Raw genomic sequence first — 25,053 nt, forward strand, 5'->3', positions numbered from 1 at the left:
AGTAGGCTCGATTCATCAGTAGCTCTGTGGGTTCCAAATGACCCTTCTCTCGGGCTTCTCTCTCTGCCGCTTCCCTTTCCTCGGCCTCTCTCTTACAGTAGGAGTACCTGTGATTCATGTGCTGTGAGTAGGATCCCGAGTGAGAGAAACGCTTGCCGCATTTATCACATTGGTATGGCTTCTCGCCAGAGTGCAGACGCGAATGCTCTATTAGGTGATGTTTGTGTTTAAATGCTTTTTTACAAATTTGACACTGGTGTGGTCTTTTTCCTGTAAAACAAAACAAAGTTTACTTAGATTACGCTCCTTTCTGTATAAATACATTCTTTCACAAGCTATAAATATCTGTACAGATCAACATTCTGGGTGGCCCTGGGGCAAGTGGTTGCAAGGCTAGGGGGGATTTTAATCATTAGGCCACCATTAATCCTTTGCTGTGGAAAAACAAAAGGGTGTTCAACACTTGGACAACCGTAATGTTGGCTAAGTAAACCTCGGACAGACCTCTTAGAACTTATATTTAAAACTATTAATGGTAATTCATTTATCTTCTGCAAAAAGGTTGTGTAGCAGCTTAAATATAATATACACATATGATTATATTATTACGATAGGGGGGAGCTACCTGTTAAGACAACAACTCATATCACTTACAGCCCTACGGAATTTCCCAGCCCTGAAATAGAATTTTAAGTACGCCAGTTGCCTCAATAGAGCAGAAGACAACTCCTCAACGGGCATTCTGAGTATTCCTTAACTAAGGAGTGGAACGTCAGGCCTCTACGAGGCACAAACACATCTGGTTGATTCCAAGCTACAAATAGCCAAGGAATGCCCTTCACACCTCCGACAACCCCCCATGCTTGATGTTACATTCAAAAATAGACCTGACACAAAATGCTTGTCAACGTGATCTGATGGGTTAGGACCGAAGTGCATGACGCAACGGGGAGAAACACGGGTACTATCGGAGTGTAGCCTGTTACCTACATATACTATATGTACCAAAAAGTATGCTAGGGTTTCATTGAATTTCACTGCAACACATCTATATATTTTTTTTATTAAATACTTGTGTCTTTTTTCACATAGAATAAATTGGAATTACTGAAATAATAATAGGTTGAATATACAAAAAAAACCTTTTTTTCCGTAATATCAGGAACATTCAATTGCTAGCCTTTTTATGAATTGACGAAAAAATGAGCAAAAAAAAAAAGATTGCAAAATTCCAGCCGTGCCTGATTTGTATCTACAGGCGGTGTGAAAGCCCTCCTGCGGTGTGAGTAAAGAAACTATAATGGCAACAGTGGCAGTTTCAAGAAAAATAAAATAAAACAACAATATGGTTCGGGTGACATTGCTTTTAATGTCATTATTAATTATCCGGGTGACCATAACAAACCTCCTTCAAAAAGCCAAGTTAAATTTGCTTTTATTTTCAATGGAACCAATGGAATAAATCAACTACTTGTTATATTGTATCTTTTGAACCTCTCTGTTATTGCACACAGAGTTAAGAAAAAAAGTCGCCATCTTGACCCATGACTACTTAATGTGATATTTTAACATTCACAAGCACATATAAAAGTTCCCACATATCAAAAGAACTTGAAGAACTGTGTTCACCTAGATAGGGGAAGTACTTATTATGGCGAGCACTTCCTGAGCACTCTTTACTCAGCAGTCTACTGTAAGATACAACAGGAAGTGAGACTTGCAACGGGAAGTTACTTCCCCAGAAACGAATTCCCTAAGTATTGTAAAGTAAATGCAAATGACATTCTCTCTCTCTCTCTCTCTCTCTCTCTCTATATATATATATATATATATATATATATATATATATATATATTATTTTTTTTTTTTAAAGTACAAAAATATACAAAAATATAATATAGCAAATGAATCAGAATCATTTTTAAGCTAACAGGGTACAGGTGAAAATTTGACATACCTGTATGTTCATATTTGTGTCTCAGAAGCGAACTACTTTTCTGGAATGTCTTATCGCATAAATCACATGCATACATGCCACTCTCTGTCTTTTTAATCTTCTTTCGGGACAGGCAGGAGTCAGAATCGGTCATATCATCCAGGCCTGACATGTAATCTGTCCCGTCAAGCAATTCACCCTGCAATATAACAAATCAGCATTAGCCTTGATGTACTACAAAAAAAAAAAAAAATCACAATTCCGTCATTAAATATATTGTTGTAATAAAATTACATATATATATATATATATATATATATATTTTATCAAATAATAAACCCTGCTGGGTGGAATGGTTTTATTTCAATTTTTTCCCCTCATTTTCTAAAAAAAAAATATCGTGTAATTGAATTTTATCATCAGATACAAGACGTTATTATGCGGTGCACTTAGGGTTATGTCTGCTGACAAAAGCCCTGAGCGTTTTATCTAATTTAAAATGGAGAATATTTTATCAACGTTTTCTCTATGTCACATGCCTTCAGCATTAGACAATAATGAAAGCGGATCACTAAATGATCGTGTTTATTTATATTTAATTTGTCACGAAATAAAACTTTGAGTCCGCAGTCACGTATATTCGCAACGTGCGCACGGCTTGCCGGTGCTATTTTTTTCTCTAATTAATATAAACTAGATTAGGAAGGCTTGCATATCTTCCCCGAGAAGGCAGATGTACTTTATTTTAAAATCTGTTTTCTAAAGAAGCTGACTTGACACTCCTAGCCACTTCTGTTATTATTAACGATGAACTGATTAGCATACCGTGGTTTTCCTGTAACAGGGACAGATCAAATAAAACTTCCCTGAAAATCTGTACCGTTGTTTGTGACCGAGACATTCTGCAAAGTTTCTTTATTATTAAAATGAAGTAAATGAGTACTACGTTTTAAAGGGTTAAACTTCTAAATGTTAGCTTTAAAGCAGAATTTCAACTCTTATGTAATAATATGAAAGCATCTCAACTAGAGCTTTCCTCGCTTGTGTATCATGGGTTAACTCCCTGCTTGAATACAGGTGACTTAGTGAAGAATATCTTTAACCCTTGAGAACCGATGATTTTTTTTGAGAACCATTTCTACAACTATTAGGTTGCCGTCGTACTTGAAAAAAATATATTGAGAAAAACTGTGATGAGACTGAAACAAGCTCATCAGGTTAATTAATTTCACAAGCTCCATTTAACATTTATTTTAAAATTGCTAAGTAATGGGGAAAAAAAGCAACATGGTCATATTTTTAATGGTAACTAAAAAGTCGAAGCCATCCAGTACCCGTGCGCAAGAGAAAGACCGGGATTTAAGGGTATAATTTAGCGCAGTGTGTGGTGAAAGCTAATCCCTTAATTATAGAAATCTTAAAATTGGGGTAGGATTATGGCTCCTCAAGGACTGCTTTTGGCACCCCTACTTTTATTGAATCATCATAGGGTGAAGAGGTCTGTAAAGCTTGTTGAGTTTTAATTTGGGCGAAGAATTCTATTTTCAAATCAAACTGCTGTGGCATCCCTGTAGATCAAGTCAAGAACCCAGCAAGATGTCACAAGGAACATAGATCAGATAGATAGATCATGAGTTAAAAAGACCAAAGACCGGTTGGGTCTACAACGTAACATGGGCTCCTCGCCCTGATTAAAATGTATATAATAATGCTAGATCACAGCTTGAAGTTACCTGAAACCCTGGTTTCCTCTGGTACTTCCGCCTCTGTTGCATGTCTGCAAACGTAGCTGCTCCAGTCGGGTAAGTATAGGCCATGTGTGGTAGGAAGCTCATCTGATCGAGTCCTGGGTAATGTCGTAATCCAGGAATACCTGTCTGCACTGGAGGCATAAAAGTGGCTGGTGGAAATGCGCTTTGTGGTGGTAACGGTGTATACAGAGGTTTGCCGGTAAAATGGTTGAGACCAAATAGTGGGTTAGTGCTTTTGTCCAGATTATTAGAATTACAAAGTTCCTTCTTAATGTAAGTTAAATTCAGTGGCTCATCTACACTTTCGGATGGTAAGGGAACACTGTTGTGGTCGATAGAAATATTATTGGGTTTTATTTTGTTCTTTGTGGAAATAATACTTTTGGATTCCTTCATAAGTTTTGGTACAGATAAGTCCAAAGGCTCAGCTTGGAGTTCCTCAGAGGAGAAACTGTTTGGAGTGTAAGAGCTACTATGGGAGTTTTTAGAAGACGTGGAAGAAAGATTTAAAGGAGATGGAGTATTGCTCCTGGAGTGGTCCAATTTATCGACTGGTTTCAAACCAGCAAAATGACTAGATTTTGATAGCCTGAGAGGTGTATCACAATTAGATACCCGGTTATGGAGTTCTGCTATAGATGGGGAGGTTATAGAGTCCACAGGCTTTATTGGAGATCTGGCTGATAGAGAGTCTTTAGTGGGGGTGTTGATGGTGGAAGCCAGGGCCACCTCAGCACTGGTCCTTTCCAGAGATGGTGACCTGGAAGTTGCATATTGGTAGACTTTCCTTTGTTCGAACCATTCCTTCACAAATTCCTGAGGAAGGCCAACAGCTATGGAAATTTTCAGTAGTTCATCAGAGTTGGGCTCCATGTTCATAGCATAATACGCTTTAAGTACAGACATGTGGTCCTTGTACAGGTTGATGGGGCTAGTCATTCCTTTCTCAGAAAGTACCGATGACAATAAGAGTGCTTGTTTCTCCGCAAACATTCCTTGTTTGTTGAGAATCATGTTTTCGTTGGGCTGAAGAACAGCCTTGATTTCTTCATTCATCTTACATAAGTATCTCTCGTGTTGATGCAAAGGAATGGGACCTGGAAAACTTTCCTTACAGAACTGGCAAGAGTATGGAGTAGACACGTTATGGCTGTCTAACATCTTGTCTTCACTTACGAGATCTATCAACGTACGTAATTTTTCTTTCTTAATACTGCTAAACTGTCTCCTTGAGTCAGTTGTCAAACTCTGCAAACAAGCTTTGGCTTCATTAACCTTCTCTAATGTATAATCAATAATACTTTTAGTCGAACCATTATGACTTACTACCGGAAGACCCCCTGGGGGTATTCCAGGGGAAGTCACCCCTTGTTCCTCTGGATGCCCTGTTTCCTTCATATGATAGCCCTTCAGTTTTGTTATTTCTTCCGACTTGCATTCCATTTTTTGCCTAGAAACCGTGTTGTCCACAATTTCTAGAACCTTCTGCACTTCACTCAAGTTACTGTTGATGGGCGGGTACCCAAGTAGCGATCCCTCCATGCCTACTCCTAAGTGCTGCATTGGACTTTGAGCTGAAGAGTGTATTCCTAATGGGCTGGTGGCTCCGAGACCACCATTCATGAATGGATTTGGCCCATTAAATCCATGCGAAGCAGCCATAAGGAGTTTATAATCATTGTAATCTAGTGATTCCGTTTTGATTTTCAGTAAGCCTGACTGTTCAGACATACCAAGTGGTTTGCCGTTTTCCAGCTTGTGCCGCAGCTGCGTTATGGCCGAGTTGGTGGGAGAGGAGGATACAGAATTCGGGGACGAACCGGTTTTCATGTTATTCCTCATCCTGCCGTTTACAGATATTAGGCCAATGCATTTCTTGCTGCTAATATGCGAACTGTAGGAGCCGGAATGGGAGAATCGTTTTTTGCAATTTGGACATTCATATGGCTTTTCACCTAAAACAAAAGAAAAAAAAAACACTTCTATTAGAAGGTTTAATACCACTTTTCAATGCATGCGGCCTTCGGAGTCAACCGAAAAAACTCTTTATTTTGTCAAATACAGATTTGGTAGAGACAGAACTAGACAAACGTAACTAAAAGATCATTGAGCTAAGAGAGCTATCCTTTTTCATGTCTCTGTTTCCATTAAAACATAAATCAGTCCCTCTCTATTTGGTCTGAGACCGCAGCTGAAAGAATTATTAACTGTTTGTGTGCCAGGGGAAGGCGAGTGCAGCGCTGGGTAATGCGGCGCTCCCTTCTCTCTAATTAAGCAGAATGCCAATAAGAACGCCAGCGCCACGAATACTTACCACTGTGAATTCGCAGGTGTTCCTTCAGATGATGCTTATATTTGAAGGCTTTGCCACACTCCGTGCATTTGAACTTGCGATTACTGGCTCCTTGGGCCAACATTTGGTGCTAAAAAAAAGAAAAAAAAAATCAATTAAATATTGTATTTTACCATATTTATTATCAATGAGAGAAGAGTAATGTATTCAATGTTGCTACTGATATTTTTCTTTTATTTAATACCAGAAATGTATATTATTAAAAAAAAAAATCTATGTAAAAAAAGAAAATAACAATTTCTGGCGTTAAATAACAGAGTAACAAAAACATAATAATATATTTCCGCTAAGCAATGATTCCACCATAAACATTGTTGGTTTTTTTTTATTTAATGTTACTGTCGTTTGTTTTTCCTTTAAACATGTAATAACAGCTCAAATAAAGTCACTTCGGTGTAAGAGACCTGGGGAAAAAGCAAAAATTACAGGGATTTTCCACCGCTGTGAGAAAGAAAAAAAAAAGAGTAGCCGGTCTCCCGCAGAACACGTTGAAAGCGTTATAGAGACGTATCGGCTCTGACAGAGAATGTTGAAACAATGAAGAGTAGATGACCAAGGTATGTCCGTTAGCTCCGAGCACGAAGGGCACTGACGCCTCCGAAATAAAAAAAGGCAGTACACAAGCAGTATGACAACTGCTTGGTTATGCCGAATCTTCCCACATTCCTAGTGAGACAGATGGTGTTACACAGGACACAGGGAGGTTTGTTCAAACAGCAGCAACCTTCAAAGATCAACCAGAGCCCATCCCTGTTGAGATCCATTGAGGGACCAACGCTCATATGTTGCTGAGTTGCATAAACAAGTAGCAACAGCTGCTTTGTCTCCCCCCACCGCCCTCAGAGGACCACTATAAACTTTAGTTGTGCCACTGTTAATATGATACAATCATTTTAATTTACTAATTGCAAATGCCACGAGCAAATGAGGAGACTGTTCAACACCAAAGCTGCCATTCACCAACACCACCCAACTGACGAGAATTTCTTCTTCTTTTTTTTTTTTTCGTTTATAGATCAGTTTGGGAAATTTAGTAACAAACCGAATGTGGAATCATTTTTAGATTAAAACATCGCCTTAGACGGCTCAGTGTTCTACTAAATAAAGCACCACTTTGGTTGAGTATTTTAATAGGTATGCTTGGTGGCACAGTGGTCAGTTCTTTAAAGACGCTAATAATGTAACTTCTATTTTAGTGATTAATCTGCATAAAACTAGATATGCTGAATATTTATATGCCGAGTCATTTGTTTGGTGTTTAACGTTTGCTTTATGTATTCTGAAACTACTAATACAAAAATATGAACAGTAAAAAAATATTATATAGGATTTTAAAAAAAATCTTTTTTTAGATGAATATGAAAGATAAGTAATATGTCTTTGAATTAGTAAAAAGGGTTGAGGCATGGAGGGGTGGTTAACATTACTAAGTGGATCTCGACTTTTATGGACAAGCCTAACGATTTCTTAAAAGAAAAGAATAATGTATCTGTCACGTACGGCATATCTGGTGCTATTCACATGAGCAAAAAAAAAGAAAAAAGAAAAGAAAATGCAAAAAAAGTAAAATCCAAAACGAAAATGACAGCAATATTTCACGAACGCGTTAATTAAATTGATCGCTTTCTGATCACCTTTTAAGCCACATAAAAAAGTGAAACTTAAGTGAACTTAAAGTGCAAGTAACATTTCTAAATTAGAAATTAACACACTCATTCGATCGTGAACATAAGACTATTAAATCATATTAAAAGAGACCATCAAAAAATCATTTAGACCTCAATTAAGGCTATTACCATTAAAAGATCAGCATCTTCAAAATGCCATGAAAAATTAATAATGATTGCCAATCAAAGCAATATAGTTTCTCTAAGGGGTTATTACAGAAAGAAATCACTTAAAGTCAACTCCCCCCACCTGATCTCTCCCCGGCTTGTGCGTCACCATATGCCGTTCAAGCTGGGTGCGGTAGGCAAATGTGTAGCTGCAAAGGGGGCACGAGAAGTTTTCCTCGTTCTTTTCATGGCGATACTTGATGTGCTCCTTCAGTGATGTCAAACGTTTGTATCCCCGGTCACAATAAGGGCAGGTCAGCAGCTGGGCAAAAGCATCTGGCGTTCCAGGTGGCAATTCTGCAGACGGGAGACGGAGGAAAGAGAGAACAGACCGAGAGGTCAGCGACTCGATGGCAACTAATGGGCTAAGTGCCCAGGATGGTATGACAGGAATCATTGAAATCTTCTCCGCTACCACCGTTATCTCGGCTTGGCCTCAACACGATCCGGTCCCCATACACACCCAAGACAAACTTTCATGAAACATTCCATACATGATTAGAAAATTAATCAAGGTCTTCTCCTGCCCTAGCCGTATTTACAACATCTCAAGGAGGTTCAAGAGCATGGTTTACTAAATGTGCTACAATCAGATTATCCTCGTATGATCTCACCATGGCTCCTGTTTCATTGATACATTTTGTTTTCTCAACCGTAAAAAAAGGTCTGGTTTCCCACCCAACGTCCATCAAGCCCACAAGCTCTAGAAAACGAGCTCTTTTTTTTTTCTTCTTATTTTCAATAAAAAATGAAAGCACGTGTTTTTGAAATTATCTTAACCCGAGTTTAATTTATCTTCGGATCGTAGCGCGTAGCCATTCTTTATCTTGCGAACACAGGGAGCTATGTAAGGAACTTCCACGGAGAACTTACAAGCTTACTAAATAGTCTGCTCATGAAATTCCATGCCCCTGCAGCTGTTCTTGAAAATTTGAAGGTAAACACCCAAGCGCATAGTGCATTTATAATTGCAACAGCTGCGACGAGCCCTTATAGTATCTAAAAATGAATCATAGAATTACCGTTCTCCTCTTGCCCGTTTGCCTCTGGTGTGCCCAGGCGGCAGAGCTCTTCAGGGGCTTCTGGGTAAATAATGGCCGTGTCGCTACGCTGCAGATATTCCGCTATGCTAACTCCATGGTTGTCGCTGTCGTCCATCTTTCTTTTGGCAAAGTACTCCTCAAATTCCGTAGTGCAATTTGCGCTCTTCACTGTAAGCGACAAAGCAGACAAAGATGTCACATGTATATAAAGAGAGACGTACAAGATGGTTAAGATGTAGCAATAGCTTTACAATCTACGCCAGATCGACCGAGGATCAATTTCTCCATCGAGAAGGGCAGATGCTGCTATACTTAACTTGGCTAAAAATGTGACGCTTTGCTGAACTTCACTCACTCGCTATCGAGTTGGGTGCCCTTAGGTAAATAAACAGAACTTATGTTTAACAATGCTGTCTACGAATGGCATTCAGTGACCTGGAGTGAAGGAGGAAGCTGTTAACTTCACCTAAAACCTCTGACCCTTCTCCAATTCTTAACAGCTAAGAAGTGGACTCTTAACGTGACAATATTGGGTAATTGCTAACTGAACAAACAATCCGACTCAAGAGTAATGAAAACACGGCAGAGGAGCCGCGAGCAGACTGTGGTCTGACTGCTTGTGGTTACGGAAGTCCTACAAGGAATTCTAAAGCATCTTAATATTCCACATTATTTAAATCATAAGCACAAGCCGTGTGTGTTAACAATTAAATCATGCTTGTTTCATTGATTTTTTAGTTTTTAAAGGATATCTCTTTCCCTACAAGTAAAGACTGAAACCTTAATGCCTATCCTTAATTCCCTTACTGTATTAGCCTCTGCTACTTCTGCTGGGAGACTGTTCCACTTATCTACCACCCTCTCAGCAAAATATATCACCCATGTCTTCTGCTCAATCTATGCACAGCTTGCCGAGGCCAACCTTGGGCTCCAATTCAGCTGTGACTCTAGTCATACAATACCACATCCAGCTCATATACCTCTAAGACATATATGTTTGCGTAGATACATATATTTCATGTATATATACATATATGACACGTATATGAAACATTTTCTTACCTGCACCATTGTTCATAGTGGTTAAATGAGTGGCATCTGGCCCCATAGTGTCAAAGTCATCCTTCATTTCATCTGTAAAGTAGAAAAGACAAAAAGAAAATCCATTATACAAAGTGTAAGAATGAATGAATGAATGAATGAATGAATGTAGATACAAACAGCATAACTAAAACTCTGGCAGTGAAGGGGTTAAGCAACCAACATTCTAAATCAGCGAATGCATCGCGTATTCCTTAGAATGTCCGTGGGGTTGTTCCTGATTTTACCATCTCTGATTCGAGCGTGTTTATGTACCCACCACAGTATCTAAAGCTTAAATAAATCTGATATTTGATTAGAAGGGATTTAGAAATAGCACGGGGACGGTTTAGTGAAATATACAGAAAAAAAGATGACGGTGTAAATAATACAGGTTTTCCGCTGGATCGTTAATGGTTATTGCATTTTCCGGAAAAAAAAGGAATTATATACCGTGCGGAATATCATTCTAGGAGAAATGAGTTTTATTAAGTGTTTAGAAGAAGGTGTTAGGTTAATTTGACCCACAGTCAAGCGACGGCATCAAGCGTGTCACAACTTGTCTATTCTACACGTGGGATCTCACGTTTAGTGACACCTCATAATGATCCCGCTGCAATATGCAAACCTTATTAAAGTAATGTGAAAAACAATAGCACTTCTACAATGCATGAGATTTCCTGTTAGAATGACACCTATAAAGAAATGTGCATATATATACATGATGATATCCTATCCGAGTCACGGGAAAACAATGGGCGCCTTACACGCCGCAATTAAGCAGGACAAAAGACAGATCATTCTAGCGGTTTATAGACTGCAATCCAATAAATGTTACGTTTAGATGATTCCGACGAGTTACACGCAAAAGAGCACGGCGTATACATTGCATTAGGCAAAAGCAAATGTGTGTGTTGGCAAGTCGTGACGAAATTCCATAAAAAAATTATATTAAAAAATTCATTTTTATCACAATATTACTGATTTATTATTTGTTTTTATTTATTTATTTTATGTTTATTGGTTATAGTTAAATACCGTTGATGGCATTTAAAGCAAAAATTAAATAAATAAAAAAATCCTTTTTTGGGATATAATTTAACCCTTAGGGTTCCGGGTAACATCACGGGAAGGGGGAGGGGCGCGCGGAATCCAGGATCACCCCATTACGCAAAGTTTAGTAACCATTGCAGAAAAAAAAAAACTACGTACATAAAACAGTGCAAGCTTTAAGTGTCTTTAAGGGTGTCTGGAGACGCATGAAAAATATATCACCCACTCCCTTCTGCTATTGTCATGTCTGAGAATAACAGGTTCTAATTGCCGTGTGCTAAATGAATTTAAAGTGACAATTGACTTACTGCTCTTCTTTGCGACTAGCATGCATTATTAAAAAAAAAAAATTGATGATGAATTGTTGATGGAACTGTAAAAATATTTTTATCTTATAAGGCATCCGCTGCAAATATTTTTGCTTGTGATTTTTCGAGGGTTAACAATGCATATCTTAATGACAATATGCTGGGTCTGTTTCAAAAATGCGAAAGACTGAGATCTCTACGAACAACGCATGGCAGAGGTCCGACATTGAGCGGAAGCGTTTGCACGGCTATCTTATACCGGAATAATAGCATGTCGGGCAGTAAAGCGCTGTCTGGCTAACAAATGGGTGATTTCAAGTGGAACTCCCACCAAATTTTTTTTTTTAAATTATTTTTAAATAATCTGTGGTTTTAAAACGTTCTTCTTTTCATATAATATAATGCGTATCAGCCATTTGTATGAGTTCTCGCTCTGTTATCTGAGACAAACACTCCTTATCATACTGGGATACAATAGAATAGCTCAGTCTTAATCGTCCAGAAGGACCATCTGACTCATGAAAGTTTATAGAGGAAAGGACTTCATTAGATCAACTGGACTTCATTTGCAGCGCCGTAAAGCATCATCTCAGTGTGGTGCCTACGAAAATATCACTTCTTCCTAGAATGGCAACATACAGATAACGGATACAGAACAAAATAAAATAAAACTCACTTTCCTTTAATGATAAACTACATTCCTGCGTACGCCGCTGCATTTAAAGCATATTTATTTTTCCACCTCATTATTTATCCTCTTACTATATGAAACCTTTACCAAAAAAATGCACCATCCCATTTTCTGCTCCAAAAAAATGCAAATTCTCCTTGTTTTATGGAAGCAGGCATGCGATTCGTAACATGCCCGGCCCTGGAAGAATGGTTAAAGTCGTTACTGATATTTATATCAATCTCTGCAAGTAATTAGATCAAGGTATTTCCGAGAAGGTTGTCACCGGGAATAAATATAGCGATTGTACGCGCTTCTTCCTCGTTCGTCTCATGTGATTTCTTGTACTTCAGAGTCACAAGATTGCCATCTGAGGGCTCATATGAAGCAGGCGTTCAGAGGAAAGCAATTTACTTTTTTTTTTTTTTTTTTTTGCATAATACTGGTAATTTTCTAAATTTCTTCTACACTTCCTTCCTCATTGTTTTCACACGTGATGAGATAAAGAGAAGTTAGAATCGGCGAGGTCTCCCGCTGACACGGGGTCCTGAGCTCTATAACCTTAAAGCTTTCGTCTACGGTTCCGTTTAGAACTTAGATCCGTTCTACGGTTTAATTGGGTTCAATGTCAGCCGTAGTATTATTACAGGGAAAACATGTTAATATATGTCACTGGCGTGTACCATGAACAAAAGGTTCTATAGAAACAGAGAGCTACAGGAGACTTGGATTTATGGCAAGGACATACCTGCCAACTGTCCTACATTGACAGCGACAGTTCCTTTCACACTAAGGGAACGTAACCCCCAACATTTCTTTAATAGCTACTTTTTCCATGATATTTAACTTTAGTTTTAAGCACTGATATGTCAAGGTTTGGGTTCTAAAACTGTAGATACGTAGAAGTAAAGACACCTCTCAATAAGGAAAGATGCGACCACCCAGAGGCAAGTCGTCCATGGATTTATGCAGCCAGGTTCAAATATACAACATCACCCCTTAAATAACCTTTTTTTAAGCATGGACATGAATATTCTTTCTAAAAGGTGTCTCAAAACTAGCAAATTAGACGAAATTTCAGAAATGACCATGTTTTTGGTGTTTTGGGGGATTTTTCCATGCCTAGGTATAAACTCCAGCAGTGAGCTAAGCTATGCCACTTTAAGCCTTACTTCTGGGAAAATGCGTAATATCTTTTTTTTTTTTTTAATGGGACGCGGTGTATTTATTTTGAAAACAAGAGTAAAAGTTTGCATTTTCCTGTCGCCCTTGGGGATAAAGGTTTGTAAAAATAAAGAAAGCTTTCTTCCTCCGGTTGAAGAATCCTTGAATAAGCAGAAAGAAGCCAAGATGCAGGTGATTTATTTAAGCCAACGAGCATGATGTCATGCTTTATTTCAGCACACTGTGTCCACCCCATTGTGGGACCAAAAGAATTTCAAGGACAATTCCTCGCACAAAACTTTGATTGTACAAGAACCGGAAAAAGGCACAGTAAGGACTCCACGGCACTCTTCAGTTCAAAAACCTGCATCCTGCAGACAAAGTGAAGACCATAAGGGAGAAAAGAACGAAAGCGTTTATCTCAGAGAAAAGCTATGCGCGGAGGTGCTGCAGCAGACAGACAGGCACCAGGAATAAAATAATACTGCTAGAATTCAAATGATTGTCTATATTCTGCGTTTCGGACAATAAATAGCAAAAAAAAAAAAAAATGTTCTTTTTTTTAATGTTAGGAAAAATGCGTTATCTTTCGGTCAGAATAAACACCGGCCTGATTTCGGGGGAGGGCGAGTGGGAGGACAATCTTTTTTTTTTTTTTTTTCATTAGACATCATGGCACCACATCAGAGCACTTTCAGTACAATAAAAAAACAATAAATCATTACCAGTCATTAGAAGCAGACAGGTAAAAGCAAAGTAACTCTCCTGGCCTCCTAGAACAGTAAAATAAAATTATAGATATAGCTATACAGGGCAGCTGTCCGCCAGAACCAGAACAGTTTAAATACCCCACCCCTCCTTTTCCTGCGAATTAACTCTTTAAAGATCACCGGGAATGGGGATTCTACACAAAGAATAACGGGGAGGAAAAATAAAAAAAAATGTCATTCTTGCTGGGAGGTATCGGCTTTCTAAGAAGCCATCATAAAATAAACACAAGACTAAGGATACATGGATAGACCAAAGCAGACCCGTCTGGTGTTATTTTAGTCCTAATTAGAAAAGGAGAGAGAGAGAAAAAAAAAAGAGAAAGAAGAAAAAAGGAACAAAAAAAAAAAACTTTTTTCCCCTGAAGTTTGGAGGACCGCATTTGTTACATCCCTATTAATTATTCCTTTAAGGGTAAAAATTCCAGTAATTGGCCCTTACCCTTGATTTCTAGATATTAAAATTTAAACCATCAGAACATTCATTCTTATAGCTCCGCATAGCTAGTTCATTAACAAATATGAATTGCTCACTCCAGCTCATTTAAATAGTATGTCTTACACGAGTCTTCACTGCACTCTGTTTCTGTCACACGGCTCCCAAGAATCATTGGCTCTTATTATACATGTAAATGGCTATCATAAAAATAAAAATTTCATTTAAGATTGTTAATGACTTCTGCAGCAGTCAGACTTCCTTTAATGATCATCCTCTGCCCCTAATTAAACGTATTTATCTTTTCAGCATCTTTCGCTGCGCTACTCTCTCCCCCCCCTCCCCACAATCGAAGTCGAAAATCTAAAATCTTAAAAAGTCTTAATGCGTTGAACGATAAATGTTTATGTGCGATTCAAGAAATATTTGTCTAGAAAGGTATTGCACTCATTTCGGCAAAAAATGCTTGCATTTTAGGAATCAGAACGCGTCTAGAATTTCATCTTCCGTTTTTTGTGCTGAAACTGACATCGGTTGGAATATAGGCATCGGAATTTAAATGTAAGATGATGGTGTCTTCTACCAAGGACGTTTCTAACCTCCATCTGTACACCAAGATGAACTTGATGGTGGCTCCAAAAGTTTGTTCATTATATGTAAAGATGAGTGACACTTTTGTCTGGAATAGCCAAGGGAAACCTGGTAGTCCCAAGTGAATCAAAGACATGGACGCATACTCCATGCCAACCACGTCCAACCAAGTCCTGCTCCAACAATACCATCTGCATGATCTACACCTCCATGTCCACCCATTCGGTTCCTCGGCCACTAACCCCTTTCCACATTCTTTATAAGCTGGATTTTAGACGTTTTCACACTGGGGAATGAGCCAGCTGATACATATCGTTCAAATTCCTGCTTCACTGATACTTTGTTTCATCCACTAGAGCCTACTGTCCGCTACCTTTGCTATTCTATAATACTTGACACGTATAATAGAACAGCTCCAAACATCTTCTCCAAAATCTTATTTTCAACACAAGAAGCTCTTGGACTTTACCAGATCCTACCAAGCCCTATCCTACATTGTCTTCTGCAAGTCAATCCCTTTTGGTACAGATCATGGTCATGGAGATGTATTGCATTGGTCATGTTCACAGACGCTTTTAAATAAATTGATAGCTGTACTGTGTTACTTTACCTCTTCTACCAGTGATATTAAATACCCCATGACATCACTGAGACTTTATCTGTATTACAAGACTAAACTTTTGACCTTCCTACAGTTGCCCAATAGCACAGTTGCCAAAAGCTCCTCAGATAAAAAAAGGCACATCTGGTCGTGATGGTATAAAAAGATAAGAATATCTTAGGTGGTGTTAGATAAGCATATCTTGGTGGGACTGCATCAAAACCGGACACTAGGTCTGCGTCGAAAATATTCTTCAGTTACAAGTTTCGTAATATTGTATTTCCGTCGTAAAACATTTTATTGGGGGTTTTGACTAAACGGATGTTTGGTGTTCAGGTGTCACGTTGTGAGTCATTTTCAAACGCGGCTGTGCTTTGGATACTTTCTGTTTTTTTTTCCTAAGTGGAAACGTATTACGATGAACCATTCTATGGACTAATTAAAATGTAAAAGGAATCGGCAAGTACGTTTAGAACACTGGCCTTTACCGCCACACAACAGGAAATTTACTGCATTAACTGATGACCTTTTAATTTGGTAACAAAAAAAAAAGGATAATTATATTAAATAAAATATATAAATACGTCATTTTCAGTCTTACCAGAACCATCTACAGAAGCTTTCAAAATATCGTTGTTGTGCCAACTGTGTTCCAATCCACGCTCCCTCAAGTCATCATCTTCTTCCTCTCTTGGCAATAGTGCTTGGTTGGCATGTGGTGAAGCCTCATGGTTAAGAATGCTGGCGGGACTCGCTTCCTGATCCAAAGTGGTAATAATGCTGTCATCTTCTGCGATATGGAGTTTGTCGTCTTCATCTGTTTCTGAACCCGTATCTATTACATTATCGTAGCTCAAAACTGCAAAAGACAAATTGGAAAAAGGAATCAGGAAAACGGGGGGAAAAAATGTATCTTTTTCTGCATTTTTCAAGAATGCTGTACCGGATTTTATTCATTTGGACCAATAATCGATAAATACACATTTCCGTGTAGACTACGTGGATCTAAGCGCTTGCTTCCCGTACCACCTTCGTACCTTAAGCTAAATCAAAGGAATAGCACAATTTTTAAACTCCACTAAAATAATTTTGAAATACCATGAATTACAAGATATTTTGAAGTGGCAAAAGAACAAGATTGCCCCTTTACACAAGCCCTACGCCCGGAAATAATCTCCTCTGTTTCTTAAAATAGAGAGCCTGTATAAATAAGGTCTGTGAACCCAATTGAAGGTAGACGCGTCTGAAATAGTCAGCCCTTACCAGCCTCTCGGCCTACATGCTAGTACATAAATTGTCTGCTTTACCACCAGACATTAAAGATTAGAGTAATAAACACAGAGCATTAGCTCAGTAAGAGAAACAGACCATCCGTTCCGCACACATGAGATTGCCAAGAGACTAACTCTCTAGAAACATGAAGAGAGAAACAAAAAAAAAAAAAAAACAACAAGTTATATAGCCATGACATCATGGGAACGAGAAATGGGAAGAGGGGAAAAAAAAATAAAAAAAAAAGCCTGTGGAAGGAGAAAAAAAAAAAAAGCGCAAACAATTTTCAGGTTCATTTTGATTTGTCTCCGTCTAATAAAGCCGCTCTCTTCTAACTTATCAACTGAGCTATCTCGAGTGGCTCTTGCCAGCTATCGGATTATACAAAAGTGGCAGAAAAGAGTGTCGGAGAAAAAGAGAGGAGGGGGGGATGAAAAGGATTGTGTGTCAGGTTCATAATGCTTTTGGAGAATTCTTGAAACAAGTCTAGTTACAAATTTCCGTCAGTCATATCTGTTTGCTTTGACAGGGTTCCCAGGGTGTTAAAAAAAAAAAAAAAAAGAACAAAAAAAAAAGAGGGAGATTTTTTTTAATTTTTTTTTTTTTTTTTGTCATGTGAGTCCGCGGACAAAAAGATTACACCGTGCATATCTGCTCATAATATGATCTTTGTATAATCCGCGGGTCTGCACTTGCCTTCTGAACAACTGCACAACAGGTGCAAATTAAAATAAAAACAGCAGCAGAGCCGGGCAAACAGAATCCGCTGACCTGGTTTGAATACCAATTGATGGCAGAAACAAAACCTTTTGAAGAGGTGTGACCACAAGGGTTTAGGCAAGTTCAGGCCGGGTAATGCCCCTAGAACTACAAAAAAGAGAGATATTCCAATGTCTCTTGTCTAGCTGTGTGGTCCACATATACCTTCGTACAATCAATATTGTGAATCTCTTTTTTTTCTCTCTTTCTGACGACTCCGGTTTAACTATTTCTTAGCAACGAGCAAAAAAGGTTCTTTAGAAAACGTTCTGAGCTGAGAGTCAGGGGGGGCTGCAACAAAGAATCCCATGGCCTGGGAATCTTTCAACCCACCTTTTAAAATGTGATCTCTGGGCAGAGGAGGAATAATGGAAGGTCCAGAAGGAGTGAATAAAATTATCTAAGGCTGGACAGGCATTAAAAGGCCTTTATCCTGGAAAAAAAAAATATATATGCCTTTTGAGGTCTCTTTTTTTTTTTTGCCTAGGACTGAGTGACACGTGAAGTTCTCTTGCGGTAAAGAAGTTGAAATATTTTCTTCGGGGAATAGAAGAGAGAAAAAAAAAAAGATAAATGATTTATCAACAAGTTCCTGAGAAGTCCCAAAAAATCTCAACAATCTAAAGGAACAATGAAGTCATGTCTCAGGACTGAAGGTCAGGGACGGACCATCCATCACCTTCATGGAATGGGAGCAACAGTGTTTCACACCGCTTATGATCTTTTCTCACAAACAGAAGTAAATATTATAAAGAAAACACAACGGGTCAAGTCTAGAAGTGATAACATAAAGAGATTTTATCTTTAGCCCTAAAAAAAGCCCTGCGTGTTCTAAATTTCATTTTTAGCGCGTGTGTTTTTTTTAGCTTTTAGGTTTGCATTGTGCTAAAGGAAATGTGTCTTCTCTCCTTTCCCACTATACCACAATAAAACAGACATGCAAATTCAAGACTGCATAATCCCCGATACAATGGAATGTTCTCCTTTCAAATTTAAAGTTGCTGATGGTCACCACAGGAGTTTGATAACCCTCAGTTACACAATTCCACCTGCTGTTAAGCAATGGTGTATGTATGTGTGTGTGGATGGGGATGTGTGTAAAGATTTTGTCTAAGTAAAGCTTTTTGTGCCCTGTTTTTCAATCATGGGTATCCATACATTTCCATAATGGACTATGTCTAACAAAACAGGTCTTCTAGTGGGATACAAAAGTATCTCAAGACAATTTTAGTGTTCTTTTTTTAAATCCCTATGTACACAATCCATTCCACATGCGAAATCCCACATTTGGAGTATTCCTCTACTGTTGTATACATATCACCATCGTTTGTCCAGTGGTGGAGTCACAATCTTGTATCTAAAGGGTTGTGACTTAAAAGACAAACCTTAACAAGATACATTCACACCGAAGTTCAAGTGATGGATTCACAGATCAAGTCTTGGACCAAGACTTTCTCGCTCTTGACACCTAGTCCACCGAATTTCATAACCAATCTCAACAATGAGTTTTCGTGATCTCATTTTAACCTTCCTTTTTTTTGATACTCGGCAAGGAATACAGACGATGACATCACAGCGAGTGAAGAATCTGTTTTATCTATCAGGTCAAGATGAACTCCTCCTTGAATGAGCCTCCACAAAATAATAAAGAAGGAGTAACATCAGCAAGTGGGCAAACGGGCTACAACTTGGTGCCGAGAAAGCAACAGGAGCCCCCAGAACGTACTGTTATTCGATAAACTAGGAGAATTATAGTGGACTTGCTCAATGATGAGCATTTCACATCTTGAAGGCTGAGCAAAAGGAAAGCGGAAAGGGACGCCTTAAACCGTACTGATAACCGATCCTCCTCTGTATCTTCAAAGAAAATTAATTACAATCCAAGGCATTAGACAGCTTGCCAAAATGCAGTCGTAATTATGCGCCGTACAGGTACTCATGGAAGACTGCCACACAATCTAGCGATTACAGGATAAGAGATGAGGATGAGGATTGAACTGTAAGCTTACAGCGTGTACTAAAAACACTGGTAATCTATATAATACTTTGCTGGAATTACTTCACTGCTCCGTGTCTTCATGTAATAATAAGGTTATTTAACCCCGTCCTCTTCGCTGGTCAACACGCACAGAAAATACTCTATTTGTTTTAACCCTTTGCATACCAAGACAATGCTTATGCATGTAATACAGTATGAACATTTAGAGGCTTTAAGAAAATAACTGAATGTATACGTGTGTGTGTGTGTGTGTGTTAGCGTTAATGATGTGGATTTCTGTTAAACTTTCTGGTTATATCACGAAGCTCCGCTATGAAAATGACATTTCAGGAATTTCCCTACCTATAAGCGCGTGGCCTCCGATGCTTAGTAAGTGTTGCTGATAATTAATCTGACATTTAGATTAGCTGTAGAATAATCTTGTTGGTGTTGTACACAATGTTACCTAGCGCGATCCTTTTCACAGATGTGTGTTACTTTGTCAGTTGGAGAACAGAGTAGCATCTGTTCCTAATGTATAGCGTATTGATCATGGTCACTTGGTGACTTCAGAAACATGCGTGGGGGAAGGGAGAATGGCAACGAGTGATATCCCAGTTACTTTGTGTCACTCAAGTAAACCTTTGTGTTCCGAGCCTAGAATTAGATAGGAGTATAAACACTGAGCGATCAGATAGCCGCTTTATAAGAAAGATATATGAATACAGACTCCAGCCTGATGATTTAGAGGTCTTGATGTGGATATTATGGAGACACGGGAAGGCTGGCAGTGTTTTGACTGGAGCAGGGGAATAAATCTTATTATAGTAGATATCAGGCATTCTGTACAAATTGTATTAGCAAATAGTTTGTCTGGCCAGGTTATCTTGGAAAACGAAAGGCCACAGCTGCTGCAAAGCCTCTTGGGAAGCTGAGCTAGCCACGATCTACTATTCTGAGCTTTTTTTGCCAAAAAAATTAAGCAACAGAGACTGAGTTTTGTTAATACATAAATGCAAAGTCCACAATGACAACCAAATGAGTATAAAATCCCATACACACATAGATAGGTATGCTGAAGATAACTTTAGGATTGTTAGCAAGACCCTTAGCGGTGCTTGCATCCGAAAAAAATATTACAATTGGCATTAATATGATGGCATTTGTTTAGATGTTTATTTCCAAGCTTATGATGTCACCAGCAGATTCTAAACAAGCTAACATACTTAGCAAGGAAATGTGGCTGTTGTGACATCACTCGCTAATTTGGACCAATGAGAAACTGTCGCCATTTCCAAGATATAATAGAATGCAATTAATTAGAGCTGTAAAACCTGAAAGTATATTAGTGCGTAGCACATGGACGGCTACAACGCCCATTGTAAAGAAGTCTAATACTGGAAATATATTATATAGATCATAGTAATATCTCTAAATGAAGCAGCTTGTCTTTTTTAAATACCACTAGTCGCTTAAAGGTATAGCATATGGAGATATGATCAGAAGACAGCTGAATGGAAAACTAAATAAGACTGCCAGGTTGATAAGAAAATACTTATGCTATCTAAAGCAAAATGTATAGATACTCCTTATCAGTAAAGACAGGAGCTGTTCTTTATAAGGGACCACCTGAGAATTATGGCAAAAGCATTTTGTTAGGATAAGTGTTATTAAACAGCCATATGCACAACAGCATTTACAATTGTTGCAATTAAACAGGAATGTCCCCAACTTAAAAAAAAAAAGACACATTTGGAAGATTTCCTAAAAAAGCACTAATATGCATTCTCAGTCTATGTGATTAGTCACTGACTAATAGTTTCCATAGACAGCAATACTCAACAGCGCCACCACTGAAGCAATGGTTGTGGCAGGTACTGTACCCTGGGAACTTATTTTAACTGGTAATTGTGAGCATTTTCCACTATTTCCATAGTATCCGATAAAATTAACTGTTTCTAAAATAAATATTTAATCAATCCTTTCAAAAGTATAAAAAATATGTTTCATGTTATCCATAAATAACATTGGACATAAATACATTTATCGCTGTGCACACCTTAGATATAGTTGGAAACAGCACCTTTAAATTGTTAAATGAGTGATAACAACTAACACAGTAACATGTTTACAGCGAGCATCGCAATGTTTTCACAACAAAAAAAAAGACATCTGTTCTCACCCGTAAAAAAACAGTATTATAGGCAAAAAAACACTATATATATATATATATATATATATATATACAGAATATACATGAAAAAGTTGTTGGATGGATGTTATCTGACAAGAGGGACCTTGTCTTGCTTGGACCTTGGAACTGAAACCTTGAATGAAATCATCACAAAAAGGAGGAACGGTGTCCTTGTATAAAAGATATTTTGTCTAACACCTTCCATGAATAAAAAGAAAAAAATAATGTTACGCAAATTGTTCCACCCTTGACCATTTTTTTTATTTTTCAGCTATAATCTTTTTAATTCCTAAAACTAGTATTTTAACATTGTATTAACTTTCTAAATCTTTTTTTTAATTATATGAACACGGTATTCTCAATGCTATACACTTATCTTGGATATTCCTAAGGACAGAATTTTGACGTTTAGAAGAATGAATCTGAAAAAGTCCCCCCTACCTTTAGGTGAAATTGAAACTTCGTGGATTTTAGTGAGTCGTCTTCTAGAAATTGACCTTTTATATTCCATTGTGTTTGATATTTTTTGTCTCCTTCCAACTTTGTCCATAAAACCTAAATTTGTACAGATTCCATTCCGCCTGAGCCTGAGTATCCTTGGAAGCTGCCTTTAGCTAGTGTCAGCTAGAACAGTTGTTCCTGACAAATGTTACATCCAGGTAATGGGCTACTCCACATGCAATTAGTGAATTAAAAGAAAGAGCATATCCAGTTGGAGGGGATGTTTTTTTGTCTCTGAAGTCAACTGGGGTTTGCTGATCACCTGAATAGTTAAAAAGGGGGAGGTGAAACCATTAACTTGGAAATTAAGGTCTTTCTGGTGTCCAAGGGAAAAAAAAAGGTCCACGTTCTAAAGAGTCCGCACTGATTTTGATGTAAATAAAGTTATTTGTATGGCGGGTAGTTAAGGTCATGTATTGTACTGCGCTTAGGCATGTGCAGGATACTGTTTAAATAAATTAATAATGATGATGCGGCGCAGAGTAATGGGGCAGGATTCAGAGTTTCATAAAAACTGTTTTTTTTTTTTAAGGCTCGATTAAATTAGTGCATCAAAATATATTTTTTTTTTATTTATCAGGATATTGTGATATGTGTCTATTTTAAAGTTTTCTTTTTAAAATTTCTCATTTTTATTTATTTATTTAAAAAAAATAAAGATTTTTTTTTTATTTTTTATTTAACCTTGTCGCTTAATTTGACAGCAAAACACAGCATGGCCCCCAAAAGCGTGTATTTTTTTTTCTTCCTTTTTTTTTTTAAACGATAATCTGAGTTTTTACAACAGTACGAGATGGCCTACAAGATTCTCGTTGGTAACGGGCATGTTTAAATCACACTTTTCCTTCATCTTTTTTTTTTTTTCCTTTAAATATTCCGTTTCTTTAACAGACAAGCCTTCAACCCTGACACGTTAAAACTTTCTGTTAAGCTGTTTTCCAAACAGCTTCGTCGCATCTAACAATGGACAAAGCCAGACATTAGTGAAAGGGACACTGACAGTACCTAGACAAAAGCTCAATACATACTCTCCCCCCTCCGCTAAACAGAGGACAAAAGCAACAGACTCAGCGATGTGTAAATCAAACAATGTGAGGGGGAAAATATTGAATAATTTCTGTCATGAGGCACTGACTATGGCCTGGCTCTAATTGAATTAAACTCCTATTTATTTGCCCGGGACAACACAACAGGCTGGGGGGAAGAAAAAAAAAACTTAAGGTTTGTTCAACTGTCCTGAGGTGCCACCTTTCTTCACCCCTGTATAATCACCATCTGTGCTCATACTCACACACATGTTCTCCCTCGCTACAAATATACAGAGACCCTGGAAAATCCACACAAGGTAGCAGACAAAGCCCCCCCCCCCGGTGCTACCCCCTAGTCGGAAGGAGTAAAAGGGGGGGGTGCTTGGATTTTGGTAAGGGGGTTCATGGAACCCTTGTGCTTGGCCCAGGTGAGACGTTCTACCGAGCCTCCTTATCCACGGCGCACGTCAAGTAAAAGAAAGGTTAAAATTAGAAAATTCAATTTATTTGATAATTTCCCAGAATAATTAGAGTTAATATGGGTTAATTAATATGCAAATCTCTCAGCAGATGTTCTGCAGCAGGGCCTGTGTGAAAAAAAAAACAGACTTTGCATTTTCCTACGTGACTTTGGCTGTCAGTTATTGGGTATAATTACTGTAACTAACCAAATACACACAAAACGCTTGGAATCGAAAATCGCTTCGGTTCTAGCTCAGCTCTTTCCGCTTATTTATTGCGATAAAAGCTAATAGTTTCTTTCAGAAAATCAGGATTTTTTTTGGGGGGAGGGGTGTTAGATTAAAAAAAAATGTTTTTTTTTCTCCCCCAGTGTTTAAATGGGTCAATATTTTTGGAACGTTCCAATAATTGCGGCTGAAATATATCATGACGTGATAGCCCACCTAAAAAATAATTAAATGTAGTTTAATCACAATATGATTCGACGGGAACTAATATTGTCAAACCTTTTTTTTTTATCTGTTGTGAAATAGATTTTCAAACTTTAAAAAATAATTATTTTATATAATTTTACTTTGACCTTGGTTGAATAATAGTCCTTTTAGACTTATACAAGGCAGCTACAAAGTAATTAAAGTAAAAATCTACATTTCCCATCTCTATATTTTTTACGAAAATTTGTGAATTTTAAAAAAAATCCTGCTTTTCCTTTTTTTTTTTTTTTTTTTTTTAGCTGGAACCAATCGCCGCCATAAATAAATAAAGAAATAAAAACTGCTGAATAGTTGGGTTATTTTGCATTCGACTCAAATGTGCAAATATTTAATCAAATCTAATATTCAAGAGGAAGAAAAAACAGCAGGAGGAAAGTTATTACGCTTTGACTGTTTACAAGCACGGGGAAATTAGAGTGCCTTTCACTGTGCGCGTGATACGTTATTGCACTTATCAATGGAAATTTGGAAGGCCGCTAGCAAGGTTACTTGTGTGTTTGTTTTACTAACAAAAATAAAAGAGCGGAGTGAAATTACTCAACAACGATCTCCGCGCTTAACTTTCCGGAGGGGCAAATAATGAATTGTTTAAGCAATGATGGATTGTCTACAAACTTTCACTTTTCGCCACCTAAACGTGGCAGGTAAACAGAATTCTCTGGCTGTAAAAGTTTCTCAAGCTTTATAGTGTACATTCACGTCATAATCTAAACGCCGCTGATATAGCTCTGTTTGAACACGGACACTCTTATCTGGAGGTCTGCTCTAATGCTGGTC

General features: G+C 37.9%; 1 protein-coding gene across 2 annotated transcripts in view; it reads right to left on the reverse strand.

The window, feature by feature from the left end:
- Nucleotides 1–25,053, reverse strand: part of ZEB2 (zinc finger E-box binding homeobox 2) — an 86,888-nt gene that overhangs the window by 1,938 nt on the left and 59,897 nt on the right. For both annotated transcript variants that reach the window (XM_053470907.1, XM_053470906.1), the window contains 8 exons: nt 16,190–16,447; nt 9,981–10,052; nt 8,898–9,086; nt 7,958–8,172; nt 6,002–6,110; nt 3,670–5,642; nt 1,958–2,135; nt 1–270 (listed from right to left, as the gene is read on the reverse strand). The exon at nt 1–270 is cut by the window's left edge and continues 1,938 nt beyond it. In XM_053470907.1, coding sequence (XP_053326882.1) covers nt 1–270; nt 1,958–2,135; nt 3,670–5,642; nt 6,002–6,110; nt 7,958–8,172; nt 8,898–9,086; nt 9,981–10,052; nt 16,190–16,447 — 3,264 coding nt within the window. The remainder of the gene's footprint in view (nt 271–1,957; nt 2,136–3,669; nt 5,643–6,001; nt 6,111–7,957; nt 8,173–8,897; nt 9,087–9,980; nt 10,053–16,189; nt 16,448–25,053) is intronic.

Source organism: Spea bombifrons, chromosome 7, assembly GCF_027358695.1.
Source record: "Spea bombifrons isolate aSpeBom1 chromosome 7, aSpeBom1.2.pri, whole genome shotgun sequence".
Classification (NCBI taxonomy): domain Eukaryota; kingdom Metazoa; phylum Chordata; class Amphibia; order Anura; family Pelobatidae; genus Spea; species Spea bombifrons.